A 15,909-nucleotide genomic window follows, 5' to 3' on the forward strand; every position below is an offset into this window, starting at 1 on the left:
TGTTTCTTCCAAGATTCCTAAGACCGGACTTGCAGTCGACAGTCCCCGCCTCCGCACCCTCCCGGCGGCTCTCTGTAGAGTCACTGAGGGGCCCGCCAGGAGCGGGACTTGTCTGGGTCCGGCTGAAGTGCCCCGGCGCCAGCGGCAGGCAGGCCGCCCAGCCGGCCGCTAAGCTCCTGCGGCCTCACACCACAGTGGTCAGAACCGGGTCTCCGGCCTCTCCGAGCCCCGCATCCCTGCAGCCGCGTCAGATCCTTCCTCTCCCCACCTGCTCCAGCCGCCCCGCCCGCCATCCTCAGCCTCGCCACACCTCTCCCAGTCCGCCCAGCCTGCCGACCCCGGCCATCCCTTCCCTGGGGGGCAGCTCCGGCCCGGGGAAGCGGGGAGCCGGGCAGGAGCGTAGAAGAGGGGGCTCCGTGGGCGTGGGTCCAGTCCTACACCCTCCGGAGGCAGCTGGAACCCCGCGGGGACTGGGCAACGGGCCCGGGAGGAGGGACCCGCAGTCCCGCTCCTGGACGCTCTCCTTTGACCTCTGAGCCAATTCTAAACGCGGCGCCGGGGGCAGCAGGCAGGCTCCTTTCCGCTCCCCAGGCCAAGCACACTGCTGGTCACGGCATCCGTTGGGTTCTGGCATCAAGGACGCTGAGGCCGCCTGGCCTCCCCTGGAAGAGCCTCCGGGGTGGGGGTGCGCGCCCCGCCGGGACCTCTCCTGCCGCCACAGGCCTGGGCCAGGGTAACGTGTAGGCCGCGGCCGGCCTCCTTCGGGGGCTCCTGCGCGCTCACGGCCTCCCGCCTGGAACCGAAGGGCCAGCGGGCGGTGTTTGTGCCCCTTACGTCCGGCCGCCAGGCGTGCACCGCTCGGGAGGAGCCCCGTGCAGGCCTCTGTCCCCAGCGCGCTGCGACCGCCCGTCGGTGCGCACTGAGCTGTGGGCCACCCACCGAGGCGCCGCGCGTCCCCTCGGAGCCAGGCTGGTCACCGCGCGCGTGTGCGCGCCCTGTCGCGGGCCGAGAAGCTTCTGGAAGCCTCCGTTCTGGGGCGCGGTCAGTCACGTGAGCGCGGGGTCTTCCCGAGGCCCGGGCGGGACCCCCTAGATGGGGCTCGGGGACCGCCTGTCGTCTGTGCCTGGGCGGGGTGGGGATGCCGTGACGGCCGGGAGCGCCGAGGCGGGGGCAGCGGGACGCCCCTCGGCCAGCCGCGCCCCCTTTGTTGCCGTCCCGGCTGGTCTGCGAAGACTCGGAGCTGGTGTGGAGGACCCGGGCCTCTCCGGGAGCAGGGGGGCGGCACTTGCGGGGGCAGGGGCGCAGCGGCCGAGCGGGAATCCGCGCGGCCGAGCCTCGCCGGCCTCTAGGAGGAGCGTCCCAGGCCGGAGCTCGTGGAGAGGGGCGTGCCTCCGAGTTAACCGGCCGCGGCCCGACGGGCGCCAACCACGGGCACCGCGTGCGGGCGAGGAACTGGGAGCAGGGTGGGAGGCGCAGGGGTGTCGGGCGCCCTCCGGGTCAGCCCGGGGGTCCAGCACCGCGGATGGGACTCCCCCCCGACCCGGGTCTGTTTCTGGGCGCGGGGCGGGGGGAGCGGGGGAGACAGCCAGCGGCCTCGGGGGTGACTGTTCTGGAAGCAGCAGGGTGGGCCGGGGGAGGAGCGAGGGGAGGGGCTGGAGGGGCGGGGAGGATCTCCCGCCCGGCGCTCGGTCCACCCGGAGGGCCCGGCTGGCCGGCCGCCCCAGCCGGGGGCCCCACGCTGGCTCCCCGCGCCCGGGTCCCTCCCCCTCCCCTCGCGTTCCGCACCCCCGCCCCCCCACCGCCGCGTACTCGCGCCTCCGTCCCTCCCGCCGCGGGCGGACCTGCCGTCCTCCTCGGATCCGAGCATCCAGGCAAGAAAATCCGGCGTCTTTTCTCATTTCGCCCGCGTTTCCATTAACCCAGTCCTGGCATCAACTAATCCGCCGCACGGAAGGCAAAGGAGGCTAATTAATGACCAGCTTTTCCAGTCAAGACCGGCGATAATTGCTTTGGTGGCCTTTATGATTACAAGATAAAAACGGCCCGGCCTGACATAAGAGGCCCTGTGTACATTGGGAGCCGGAGGAAGTGAGGAGCTGGAGGCCGAACGCGGCGCAGAAAATCACTAATAGAAGGGAGATAATGAATAGGCCGGCCAGGCATTCATGGGGAAAAATCCATTTTGTTACCACGCGAAATTAGGTGGTGGAAAGGAGTTTGCTAATTGTGCTCATCCCGTAGCGACCCGCACTGAGGCTGGCGCGTCTCTATTCATTTCCCGGGTAATTGCGGACGGCGTGCTGGCCGGAGCCGGTCCATCGTCCCCCTGGCGTTTTTTAATTGTTGCTAATATTCCTTATAATGAAGCTAATGAGAGCGAGCACTGTGCAGCTTTGGGCGCAGGGAGACGGTGAGACGCACCGAAAGGGTGTTCTGACCCCCACCCCCCACCCTCATCAAGCCTGAGAAGCTGATGGACCTGGGCTCTCTTACCTCTCACCCACCGAGAAGTGAACTCCTGGACCATCGTGAGCCCCTGTCTTTCCTTGAAAGCCCCTGCTTTCAAAGAAAATTGCCCCAGTGCGTGATGTGGGGGTCTGTGTGGGTGCAAGCGCCCCCGCCCCGCCCGGCCACGCCGTCGGTGGTCTGTACGGCGGAGGGGGGCGGGGTGTGCCTCCGAAGGAGAGCAGAAGGACTTCTGAACTGGCCTCCCCCTGCAGTGTAGCCAGGAGTAGTCGCCTGCCTTCGCAGCTCAGCCCCTGGTCTGACCTGTGCTGCGGCTTCTACCCCCCCACCCCACCGGTCTCTCCACCCCAGATGCCTCGGTGGTGGCCCTAAATGCCCCTCTTACCCGTTGAGAAGGGAGAAAGGCTTTGTTTTCCTTAAGGCAGTGAGTTAGGGCCCAGATACTTCCTGTCGTTGAGTTGAGCGATGCCGCTGCTGACCTTCCTGGTGAAAGCCCTGCTGACCCAGGTGCGCTATGTCCAGAGGACCCTGGACCTGGGCCGGGGGCTGCACGGCTGGACGCCCTCGGGTCGGTCCGGTGCCAGCCCAGAGCTTTACCCCTGTGGGTGTCTTTGGAAAGGACTGTCTTCAGGAGCTGGGTACTCACCTCTCACTGCCCCCTCTCCTGTTTGCAGAGAAGCAGAATCAAGCTTCTGCCTCACCAGGCTGCGCGGGAGGACTCCACCAAGTTCGTGGTGCTCACCCTGGTCTCCATCGTGGTCATCGTGGGGGTCTTGCTGGCGTCCGGCATCATCTATTGCCTGCGACACAACTCTCACTACAGGCTGAAGGAGAAGCTCTCCGGACTGGTGGGTGACCCGGGCCCAGATGCCACCGACGCCTACCAGGTAAAGAGACACTTTTCTCGGTGCCATGGCCATTCCGTTCACCCTTAGAACAGGCCTCCCCCATGCCCGGCAGTTGTTCGTAGTTTGGGTTCTTGTGTGATGACGACTTGAAACTTCTCATTAGCATTCATGTAAATGCCTTGCAACCCCGGTTTTCCTTCTCTAAGTTAATCTTAGGCTGTTCTGGGATGGTCTCACGTTAGCTGTGAAAGCAGGCTGCTAATTAGAAATGTGGAGAATGTACAATACATGAATTATGTATTATCTGTTATCTTTCTTAGTTTGGCCACTAGTAATAAAAAAAAAAAAAAACACCAGAGTTGCAAGATAAATTGGTTGTATAGATGTACGAAGATGTCTCTTACATCATTGACTTCCTCGGGGTCTTAGATGAAAAGACCCTCTGACCCTGTCTGTTGCCACCTTTGCTGTGTCTTGGATGACGTGGAATCTCAGGCTGATGGCTGGAAAGCAAACCAAGGTGTCTTTAGGAGAGCCATGGTGGGGGAGCGTGTGTGGGCAGGGGGCTACAGGAACAGTCCCAACATACCTGGAAACAAATGGGGACCAATGAGAGCGAGGGGAGGCAGCTTCAGACCAAAGTGGACAGGAGAAAAGTCCACAGAATGTTTGGGGGTTCTGGAGCACACTCCAGGTGTAATAGTGCTCTGTGAGGAAAACAGTCTTCCAGTTCTAACAGCCGTGCAGGCCCGGAATATACGCCAGTCAGGGCGTTTGATTGCTTTTAACAGAAAATATAATGTAACTCTAAGTGTATGTTCCACCTGGGAAAGTAATTTACTCAATCATCTTCTTTAAAATTCAGTCGTCTATTTTGTAAAAGACTCTCTCCCATTGGATTGGAGCGGAGTCGTTGTTTCCTCGGGTCATGTGACTGTGGTATGGCGTATGTCATGTAGATAGTGCGTCCTGTTTCGCAGTCACATCTATAAATATTTCCATTCTGTCATCACAGTTGCACTGTTGGAGGCTGCTCAAGCCCTTTCCAGAGCCACCCGCCCCCGGGAGCTTGTCTGAGAGACACCCTGACCCTGTCTCGCATAAGCCACTGGGATGAGTTTATAAAATCACTCTGCTCAAAAGAGACCAGAAGACAGCCTTCTTCCCCGTTTCAAAACTCTTGGTGGTGGTGTTGAATGAAGAGAACCTCTGGTTTTCTGGAGGGGGTCAGAAGCCTGGTCGGTGCAGTCTTTTCTTATTAAAGAAACAGCAACTTCAGATGTGTGGGAGATGGCATTTCAAGAGCAGAGCTAGCTTTGCTTCAAAGCAAAAGAAAAAGCACATTTGAAGGAGAAGCTTGGGGAAAAATGTCACACCAACTAGTAAGACTTTATCCAGAAATTCTATTGAGCAAGGCCAGTATAGGCAGCCGGGTCTGCTGGGCCAGGCCTGTGCCAGGACATAAATAAATTATCACACCGGTTCTGTTCCGTGTGTGAGAGACGGGAGATCACACGGGCGGAGGGTTTTAGAAAGCATGGCATCCTTTGATACGCTTTGAAATTCAAATATGAAATATTGATAGAATGGAAAGGTTGGGCTTGCATGCAGAAGTGACTCGTTCTGGCAAAAGTGCAGGTTGCGAATGCATACTTAGGACCGCGTTTGTGATAATTAACAGGAAAAAAAGCGTCCCAGCGACAGCTCTAATTAATAGTATCTGTAATTAAAATCATGCCCTTCCAGCAGGAAAATTGTTTGAATTTCTTGGAGTGACCTTTATGTGGCTCCTCCTGGGGGCATGGTGGCTAAGTTGATATTGATTTTATAATGAGCTCTGGTTTGTTTAATAAGAATCTGTAATCCAGACAATAAATGAAATGTGTGCTTTTCTTCAATCCAGATTAATAAAAAAAAAAAAAAAAAAGGAAAGAACACAGAAAAAAACTTTAAAAATAGGGTCTAGGAAAATTTGGAAATGAAAGTATTGTAGAGATTTTCTGGTGGGCTTGGTTTTGAGATTACTACAGAACACCCTTGTGGGAGCTACTTTGATGAAATGTGGAGGTTTGCTCCTCCGAAGTGGACTGCTCACTGCTCAGAACATGCTGGCACTGGGCTGTCGTCTTGTTTGGGCTTGTTTTTAGCAGAGCACACTCAGCAAATGGGGTGAGGCTGTCCTGATTCTTGGCTCTGCATTTGCTGAGTCATGTGTTAAGGGCTGGTGGGGGTGCAGTTGCACACAGAGGAGTCTGCCTCTGTAAACAGGGCGGGTACTCATCCATTCACGGATCCCTCCTTCATTAGGGTTTTCTATAACTGCCATGGAGACCCCTTCGAGTTTAAAAATCTGCCTGAAAAAGTTTTTTTTAAGTATTTCGAACCCCAAACAGCCATTTGCAGACGGTGTCTTGCTGGCTTCCGTGCTTCGTTTTCAAATCACTGGACTTCGGCACTTTGCCAATTCTCCCCTGTGCTCGAGGTTACGGGTACCGTCCGGTTAGCGACCCTCATCCCGGGGTTACAAGGAAGACGGAATGACTTAATATGGAGCTTTCTTTCATGGGGCGTCTGGGAACGTCCCATTCATTTTATGAAGTTTCTGAAGGAGAAGATAGATGAGCACTCTGCACGTTCGGGGAGGAGCGAGTGGCCCGGGAGTGGTAGGTGGCAGTGTCGTAGCTTTACTGACCTCAGAGCAGGAGGAGGTCAGCCTTTACAGGAGAGCGGCCTCGGGGGCGGGCAGTGGAGGCTCGAGGCTGGGGGTCTGCAGGCGGGCCCGGTGCACCTGGCGTCCGCCTGCTCCCCGAGCGGAGAGCCCATGGACAGCAGGGGCGCGGCCGCCAGGCTCTTCCAGCGGGGCAGCCCTCGGGTGGTCGGCCCTCCGTGCACACCTGGACTGCTCTGCTAAAACCCGTCCCTGCACGTCCCTGGTCCTCTGGGCCAGCCCCTGCCTGCTCGTCTAATCCACGGTTTGGGGCTCGGGGTTCCTGTGGGCTCGCGGAGTGTCCCTGAGTGCTCGGCGGGTTTTTTTTTTTTAAACTTGTTTCCAAACAGCGAGTAATTTGCATTATTAGCTTCCAGTGCAAATACGTTTAAACATTTTTTTCTCTTGTCCCTTAAAATAGAACTATTTTATAGACAAGAGTCAGCATTTTAAAGACTCTTACGTATGTGTGAGAGTGTGGTGTTTTCATTTGCTTTTCCTATTGGAAAAATCACATCTTTCTCAACAGACTCATATTTTAACAAGTAACAAGATATCAATTTCACCAGGTAATCTATTGAAGTTTAATTTGCTTGGACTTGGAAGAACTGGGTGTATTAACTTTTAGAAGAACTGAAATCCATCTTTAAAGGTCATGTTTTAATGGGATTCTGCAATTAAACTTTCTCCATTGTTTTAGTAAATGTTATTTTTGTTCTCTAAGTAGATAAGCATAAGATACTTCGATTAAATCGGTGTTTTTGGTCTAAAAGGCCAATGTCTTTGCCTTTATTCCTATTTCCCCCCAGTTGGCACATCACGTGATGCGCACGTATGTGCATGCGTGAGCGTGTATTTACACACGCGTGCTCGCTGAGGGCAGCCCTGGGGCTGCGGGACGAAGTCACAGCCCACAAGTGAGTTTTGTCACGTCAGTGCCCTACTTCCGTGGAAGGGGATTGGGCAAGACTGGGCAGAAACAAGCCCCTGGATGCTCAGAGGTGTCCCCGCCTGTCCCCCGCCCCGCCCCGAGTTTCTTTGAAGGCGGCTCTGTTTCCAGGCTTTGATCATCTCAGAGCAGCGGCTGCTCCCCTTCCCCTTGCCAGGGCGCAGCTCTGCAGAATCTCTGGCGAGGAGGCCTCCTCTGATGGTCTGCCTCTGGTGCCCACAGGCCCCAGGGTGTTTGGGGCCTTTGGAGCCAGACCCAGAGGAGAGGGCGGGGTCGGGCTGGGGGTGCCCATGAACCGCGGTCCCAGGAGCCCAGAGGCCCCCGACCTCCGCGCTGGGGCGAGGAGAGCCTGGCTCAGGGGGAGGGAGGCCCCAGGCTGCCTCTGCTCCTGGCCTGGCTCAGGGGCCTCCTCCTCGGTGACTCTCCTCTTCTCACTTGCTGTGGCTCTCAACACAGAAACCCTCCCCCCTCGACGTGGAAAGCAGGGAATTCCTGGGGTTTACCTGATCCAGGTTCTAAACCAGCCCTTCCCACCTCAGTCCACTGCGAATCTTTTAGCAGCTTGGCGTGGCTTTATGTTTAAATTCTCATGTTGAAATAATTCTGTGTGCAAATTCCAATAAGCAAAATCTATCCTGCTTCAAAACTGGAAGGGTGCCCTGAAATACTATTAAAGAACATTTCTTTCTGTGATGACCTAGTCAGGCCTGAGGACTGGAGTCTTTCGGGTTTTGCCTCTGCAGAAGTGGCCATCAGTACCAACCACCGCAGGCAGAATTCCCTCGAAACGTCCTGAATTCTGGTCATGTGGCAGGGGTGCAGGCTGCCGGGCAGCAGGAGGCTGCTGAGGGCACAGCCTGGTGACCCCCGGGCAGGCCTGGGCCCCCTGTGAGTCCGTTCAGCTTCCCTGCCTGCAGCCTTGTGAGAACCCCAGGAAAACATGCTCACTTTCTAGGTGGTGAGAGTAAGGGGGCCTGTTTGCGGGACCTGCTTTTTGCCTGTGTTTTCCGTGTCAGGGGACCCGGCTCAGGGCCGACGGGCTCTGACCTGCATGCTCAGTCAGACCTTCCCGATACCTCTCCACTCCGGGTCTGAATGTGCCTCTGGAAACCTGAAGTGGTAGCGTGTTTTTCTCATAAATCTTAAACTTTCAAACGTGCCGTTTCCAAAAGCAGCGACTGCATGCGCGTTCCCTGGCTTCTGTGCAACGCGTTCTCTCGGAAATAGCCCCGAGATCGGGGAACGTCTTCTAGGGGAGGCTGGAGTCTAGAAAGATGGCCAAAGAGACACCTGTGCACGCCCAGAAAACACACCGCCTTCCCGATGGAGCAGCTGCTGCCCCGGTCAGCCAGTGGCAGTCGGACCAGACTTATTAAACACCGGAGACCCCTCAGTGAGGTGTCTGGGAACTGAACGATCGGGACGTCTAATGCGAAGGACGCTGCGGCCTGGCCTCTGCGGCTCCCCGGGATCCCGTGTTACATGCCGTGGTCAGCTCTCCTCTTGGCGATGTGTCCATGGATCTGGGGTTTACCCCAGGCGGGCCCAGGGCATGGGGGCCGGAGGGGGCTCACCTGCCTCCTCCGGGTCAGGCTGCTTTCCCGGGTCTCGTGTTGTCCCGTGACAGCCGAGGGCAGAGAGTGTACCTGAGAGGCAGGTCCAGGCGGCACGGTTTGGGGCAGGTGGGGAGGGAAGGTGCGTCACTTGAATTGACTCTGATTCTGGCGAGGGTGGGTGGAATGTTCGCGTCCGCCTGCCCCTCTCTGTTAGCATGGGCATCCACTTCCACCTCCCTGAGGCCCAAGCAGCGCGCCATAGGAGCCCGGGGCCTGGAAGACCCTCTGAGAGCCCCGCCTCTGCCCCCAGCCTCCGGCTCCCATGAGCGGTGCCCGTAGACATGCTGGGAAAGCCTGCTCTGACCCTGGTCCATGCCGCGGGGCCACTCCAGGCGGCAGGGCCTGTCATACGCGTGCAGGAAGCAGGCGTGGGGTGGGCATGACTTGTCCCAGGCCCCAGGTGGCAGGCAGCAGAGCTGAACTGGCCATGGGACACGCAGGCGGCAGGATGCTCGCTGGACAGGGTTCCCTGCCCCAGGTCTGATGGCCCCTGTGCCACCTTCCTCCTCGAGGGGAGGGGAGCCAGGGAGACACTGGAGAGGCGGACGTCGCGCCCTGCCGGCTGGGGACTCCTCGCAGACACAGCGTCGGCTGTAAACCCACCCCAGGCCTGGGCACTGCACCACCCAGATGACCAAGGGGTCGTTGGCCTGATGGGGACCTCCCACACTGGGCCACAGGAGGGGCACAGAGCCCGCTGGAGGGCGGGGCGGCATGCTGGAGCCTGAGTGTGGACCCTTGGGCGGATGTGCGGGCAGGAGTACGCGCCGAGGCGCCGTGTCCCCTGCGCTGTGGAGCAGGGACGGGGTCCAGGGCCACGGGGCCAGTGACCCTCCCTACCCTTGAGCAAGGGCCATGCTGCCCCTGCGAGTAGCTGGCTTCTCCTGCATGAGGGCGACTGTGGGCCAGGCCCGTCGCCCCGTCCAGCTGGCCTTCTGGCCCTCTTGTCTTCCCACTGCGCTTCCCAGTCTCTCTCCACTCCTTTCGCTCCCTCCCAGTGTTTGACCTCGTGGACGGCCCTGCCCCACCTCCTGGCGGCAGCAGCCAGCCGTGTCCCCGGGCCCCATGCTCCTCACCCACGGGACGGGAAGGGAAGCGCATCGGGCTGGTCCCTGGGCTCTAGAAGGTCCGAGAAGGTCACGGAGGCGCCCGGCACCTCATCTCTATATGCTGTTCAGGGAGCGGCTGTGTGTGCTGACCACGGCATGTGTGCTGACCGCGGCGTGTGTGTGCTGACCGTGGCGTGTGTGCTGACCGCGGCGTGTGTGTGCTGACCGCAGCGTGTGTGCGCTGACCATGGCACTCGGGTGTTGGTGGGTGTGGCTTCCTCTGGAGGCGCGGCTCGGGCCCCCCCAGCTCAGGTGAACGTCTCTGACTTCTTGCCCTGCAAGGGCTGTTCTCTCTGCTTTAGACCCTGATCCAGAGATGCAGGCACGTTTCCTGGACCGCAGCTGAGCACATACGTTCTGCAAGAATAGCAGTGTGCTCCTGGGGAAAGCCAGAGAAACCCGAGGCCTGACTGTCCTGGGGAGTCCAGGACGTTGTGGGGAGGGCGCTGATCGAGGCGGGCTGTGGGGACAGTGGCCGTGGTGTCCGTGGGGCGCTGCTCCCCATCTGTCCGTGGAGGTCAGTCCCGCCGTCCTCCACCGTCTGCAGGAAGGTGGACTCGTGTGTGTGTGTCCAGGGCCTCCTGAGTCCAGCGCGTCTGTTCCCCTCGCCCGGCCGCGGGTGCCCCTCAGCAGGCAGCGGAGCCCGTGTGCGGCCTGGTGTGCCGGGAGACCCCCTGTGGGCTTCTCGGCGATGCCAAGCTCTGCTGAAAGGTGGGCGCTGGGAGGAGAAGCCTGCGAGAGTGCAGGGAAGTGTGAAAATGGATTCAACGGGGATTTAGACCCAGGAGGGCGGGAGGGAATGCTAAAAGGCAGGTAATCAGAGGCCGGGGTCCCGTGAGTGAGCCAGGCGGTCCCGCGAAGCCCAGCGACAGGCCCACAACCCGCCTCCCCTTCCGGGGTCTGCCTCCCGCTCCCCAGCTCCTGCTGGCCCGGCCCCGGGGAGCGCGCATCCCCGTGAAGGTGAGGGGGCTCCACAGAGGCCTGTGCCTGCAGAGCCCACTGTCTGTCCACCAGGCCTCTAGGATGGGCCTGGCGCGGGCGGCCATGGGCAGAGCCCCGCAGCGCTGCCCGGTCAGCTCCTGAGCCCCTGCTGGCCCGATGGCACCTGTGCCCCCGGGGACCCCCCGTGCCACGCACAGTGACGTGCACCCCCCATCAAAGGCGGCCAAGCCCAGCTCTTAACTCAACATGGGCCTGGCACAACAGAGGGCAGAGCTCACTGAGGGGAAAGCCGAGGGCTGTTGGCTCCGACCGTCGAAGGCCACAGAAGTGTGTGTTTACGAGGGGAGAACGCTTCGGAAAGAGCAGCTGCACAGCCCAACCCAGGGGAGTCAGGCAGGGCACAGCGGTTTCCAAACGTCAGAGGGGACCGTGCGGGGACGTGGCGCGGGGGACGGCCACCTGTGAGCCCCCGACGCAGGGCGGCGCACTCACCCGCCCGGGCAGGCCCAGCGTCCACACCGCTGTCTCCTGAGGCCCCTTTGGCGTGGAGTGTGTGTGCCTCAGTCCCCACCCCTGGCCAGCAGCTGCACGGTCTGTGTGTCTGGGTCCCTGCTGGCCTGCAGCTCACCCTGGGGGAGGGACGCCTTGGGGAGCCTCGGGAAGACCACGTGCCTCGAGAGAAGTACGCCTCTTCCAGAAAGTCTTTTCCAGAATCCACTTCTTCCAGTGATGACATCATGGTTTCTAAAGCGGCAGGGGCGGAAGAGAACTCTGTTTCGAAGCAGTTTACAGGGAGGACCGGTTCACGCTGGGTTAGGCACGTGCCTGAGACGAGCAGCTCTGAGAGGGGCCCCTGGGAGCCTGCGGTGGTCAGGGAGGACTTCCAAGAGGAGGTGAGCGAGGGGGCTCAGACGGAGAGACAAGAGGCAGGGTGCCTGGGAGAGGAGGGGGCCGGAGTCTGGGCCGTGGACAGAGGCGTCTCCTTGGAGCTGACGCTTACACTGAGGAGAGAGAGGCCTTTGGAGGCGGTCGAGCCCAGATCCGAGAGCATCTTGGACAGATGGAGGTGGGAGTTCCAGGAGCCGGGGGGCGTGTCTGTGCTGCACGCGAGTCACTTCTTCGGGAGACGTCACCGGAGGGATGCCCAACGGGGGAGAAGCTCCGTAACAGTGTTTCTCTTCTCCATCTAATTAACAGCTCTTAAACTTTGTGGCTCAAAACATTTGAGTCTCCGTTGGGGTTTTCTATTTTGGAAGTGAAAGTTGCTCAGTTGTGTCTGACTCTTTGTGACCCCATGAATGGAATTCTCCAGGCCAGAATACTGGAGTGGGTAGCCTTTCCCTTCTCCAGGGGATCCCAGGGGTCGAACCTAGGTCTCCTGCATTGCAGGAGGATTCTTTACCAGCTGAGCCACCAGGGAAGCCCAAGAATACTGGAGTGGGTAATCTATCCCTTCTCCAGCGGATCTTTCTGACCCAGGAATTGAACCAGGGTCTTCTGCATTGTAGGCAGATTCTTTACCAACTGAGCTATGAGGAAAGCCCGCCAAAGCACTCCTGCTTTGAAAGACTTGCTGATAATTAAGAATGGAATTGTGGTGGGTTATTTATTAGCAAGGGCAAGGTATTCATACAGGTGACTTCCTATTAGGAAGGCGACAGTCGTGAAAAAGTAGTGTTTAAAGGTTCTTTAATGTAAAAAATAATGCAACCAGCAAAGTTCGGTATCTGGGTGTGTGTTTGCATGCGTCTGTGACTATTTGGAGAATGAAAAAAGGAAGGCTCACAAATGATTGCATCAGCAGGAAAGGCCAGATGCTTTAAGATGCTTGGCTGTGTAAGGTGTGTGAGGGTTACGGACAGGAAGCACAGGTTAGTTTCATCGCAGACGAACTAGAAGAGTCTGTGTGACAGACGCTGGGGCTCTAACACTGCCCAGGGCGCCAGTGTCAGTATGGAACTAGACGTATATCCTCTAGAGTTAGGAGTTTGGATTTGTTTTATACGTAAGCATTTTATCGTTTTCTTGTTTTATAGACAGTGAAGCAGAAGAATAACAAGTGAGAGGAATGTTCTTTAGATTACATCCTTCATAATCCCGAACACCGTGCTCTTTAAGTAGAGTCCACGGTGGTCTTGGGTGGGAGGAAAGCGTTGCTTGTGCAGCAGCCGTCAGCTGGGAGGGCAGTCTCAGCTGTTTACCTGCCCCCAGTCATCCCCACCCCGGCTTCCCCTTCCTCTCCCACATCCAGGGAGAAGGGAAGTACTGAGTTCAGCGACCGCAGAACTTGACATTGAAACGCCAAGGGGAAGAAAACCTCAGTTCCCCTGTTGTTTGCTTTCGAACTTTCTTTTCTGACTTCAGACCCTGTGTTTCCCAAATGGTGGTCATTAAGTGGTGCGTTTTAACTCTGGTCCCCCATCCTGTGGCCCCCCGCTTCCTGAGACAGATTCCTGGGGCGCGTCTTGGGTGCACAGACCTCACGCTGGCTCCAGCAACCTGCAACTCATGGCCCTGGGCCCTGGCCAGCAGTGCCCCACGTGTCTGCTTGCTCTCGTGGCCTCTCCTGGGATGCCCCTTCTGGGGCTTTCCTCCAGGGCCGCGGCCAGCTTGGACCTGCTGTGGAAGCTGGGCGCCTGTGCCTTCCTGGCGGTGACAGCCTGAGACGTTCCTGCTGGCCTCAGAGGTCAGCGCCCTCACCTCACAGCTGGGAGAACCGAGATCAAACGGACTGACGGTGACTTGCCCCCATCACCCTGTGCGTCAGTGTTGGGGGGCCACGTCGCCATTCACAGCAGCTTCGGTGGCGTAACTGGTCCCCGAAGGATGCTGTGAGTTTGTCTCTGAGGCGGAGGCAGCTGCCTCCCGGCCCGCGTCCCCCGCGGCCCTGCCTCTGCCTTAACAAGGCTGCAGGTGGGATGGGGAGCTGGGAAGCCCTTTCGTGCCCCTGCCTGGCTCTGTATTGGCCTTGGGCCCGCCCTTGAGCTCCTCTGTCCTGGAACCTTTGTGCAGGCTGCAGCCCTCACTCGGAAAGCCGTCCCCCAGCTCTGCCCCCTCGAGCGTCCCATCTGTCCCCCGGCCGGACCCCACACCCGCCGCCCGCCCAGCGTGGCCCCTCCTGAGGGACCCCTCCCGGCACCTTGGACCACCCTTCACTTCTGGAGGGGCTTTCGCCCCGGGCTGAGCCAGACCAGAACTTGGCTTGTTCCTTCCCCTGCGTGTCCTCTGAAAAGAAGGTGAGGATCTGTGGAATGAACGCTCAGCCTCAGCAGGGACCGCTCAGAGCCCGGGAAAGCCTGGTTGGCAGGTGGGTCTAAGGTATCGTCATGAGAGGAGCTGGTTGGGGGGCGTGTTTAGAACTCTCGTGAAGACATCACCCTTAACCTCCAGCGTTGAGAGCAGTGCCCAGCACGCAGCACGGGGTGCGTGTTGAGCTCCACATGTGGATGAACGAGACGACGGTGATGACAGACCTTGGGGCTTCAGTATCTGCTGAGCAAGGAGAAAATAAGGGAGGTGCAAACGTTGCTGGTAGGAGACGGCTGCTCATCCACGTCCGCGTCAGGACCAGGGCTCCCTGAAGAGGTGCGCAGTTTATTTCCACTTGACGTGGCCGTTTTTTATTGTCTGAATATTAAATATGAACCTGAAACGCCCCTGCATACAGTGGAGCCACTCCAGACTGCCTTTGCCCTCAGAGGCCGAGTCGAATGTGAGCTATGAGGCGTCTCTGACATTCAGGACCCAGGGAGCTGTCAGCTGCAGGAGTCCAGGAAGTTCGGGCTTTGTGTTTGCTGTTTTATTTGTCTTAACGACGGTGGCCCTGCTGGGGGCTTCTAGCTGGACGGGAATCCTCCTGTGGACAGGAACCCTCCTGTGAGGGCTTCTGGGTCTTGCCGAGGTTGTGGGTCAGACACACTCTCTCCTGCATCTCCATGAATTCCGGCTTTCAGCTGAAGCATCAGAGATTGTTGCGGAAACCATGGTAACTGTGGGTTAGGAGAGAAGATACTCGTGGAGTTACGTGTTTCCTTCCTGTGTTCTCCTCGTCACAGCTCTTCCCCGGTTTCACCCTGATGGTGATCAGAAACAGAGCCGACGGCGTGTGTCCCAGGTCTGAAAGGACACTCAGGCTCGGGGCGGGGCCTTGTGGACGTGGACGAGTCAGACACACCGGGGAGGAACTTAGTAACGTGTCTTCTGGGCCCATCTTTAGGCAGCAGGCCAGCCGTAATTTGGTGATTTCATTTCTTGCACTAGAGAGCTATGGAAAATGAGACCGGTCTCGAGCTTTCACCTAAGGCTCACCAGCGATGTCCCAGCCCCACCCGAGGACCTGAGTCCAGCCCCCAGGCAGCCCCACCGCCCGCAGCCTCTCGTGGGGGCGGCCCTGCCCTCAGCATCTCGGCCACTGCCCAGCGTGGGGGGCCTGGGCCCTAGGGGCTCCTGGCTGCAGGCGGTACCCACTGATGAGCGGGCATCGGGAGAGCCTCATTGATCTGTGCTGGACACCGAGGGGGACAGAGAACAAGAAAGTGACCGCTGCCCTCGGTTTGGCAGGCGAGGACTGTCCACGTGGCGGTAACTGGACAGCAGGCAGGGTCACTGTCGCGGCCGCGCATCTCTGACCGTGGACTGCTCCAGACAGGGAAGCGAGCGGGACGCCCTTCTCACCTCTGTCAGCAGAGATGAGTCTGTGTCCTTACCTCTCATTTACAGAAAGCGTTACAAGGCGGGAGCCGTGACTCACTGTTGCTCCGTAAACACTGCTGCCCGGGGGCTGTCCTCACAGTTGACTGGTGCCACAGGAGCCGGCACCGAAGGCGGCTGCGGTCTCGCCAGAGGAGCCCGGGTCTGCAGCCACAGCTGTTCTCAGGGTGTCGGGGTGCTGGTGGGGCACAGGTTAAAGGTCAGAATGAGCACTGGCTTGTGGAGACTCTCAGGCCAGCTCAGGATTCACTCTGGAGACGGGCTTCTCCCCTGCATGGGCACATGTGTGGATGTGTGTGTGTGTGCATGTGTGTACACACAATGCATTCACGTGTGCATGCATGTGTGTGTACACGTGTGTGCATGGTGTGTGTTCGTGTGTGCACATACACGCATTCGTGTGTGCATGGTGTGTGCGCTGTGTACATGTGTGTGTGCACATGCATGCACATGGTCTGTGCACGGGTGAGCATGCTGTTCTGCCAGGGGAATGTAAACGTGATCTGGGCATCACTGAGCAGCTGGTGGATGCAGTGAAGAGGGTCCAGGACGAGTGGTGGGG

At 58.8% G+C, this 15,909-nt stretch overlaps 1 protein-coding gene across 1 annotated transcript in view; it reads left to right on the forward strand.

The window, feature by feature from the left end:
* The window catches only part of PTPRN2 (protein tyrosine phosphatase, receptor type N2), a 598,332-nt gene that overhangs the window by 485,812 nt on the left and 96,611 nt on the right, over positions 1-15,909 (forward strand). The window contains exon 13 of the mRNA XM_027538454.1: positions 3,141-3,353. Coding sequence (XP_027394255.1) covers positions 3,141-3,353 — 213 coding nt within the window. The remainder of the gene's footprint in view (positions 1-3,140; positions 3,354-15,909) is intronic.

This window comes from Bos indicus x Bos taurus, chromosome 4 (genome assembly GCF_003369695.1).
Source record: "Bos indicus x Bos taurus breed Angus x Brahman F1 hybrid chromosome 4, Bos_hybrid_MaternalHap_v2.0, whole genome shotgun sequence".
Taxonomy (NCBI): Eukaryota; Metazoa; Chordata; class Mammalia; order Artiodactyla; family Bovidae; genus Bos; species Bos indicus x Bos taurus.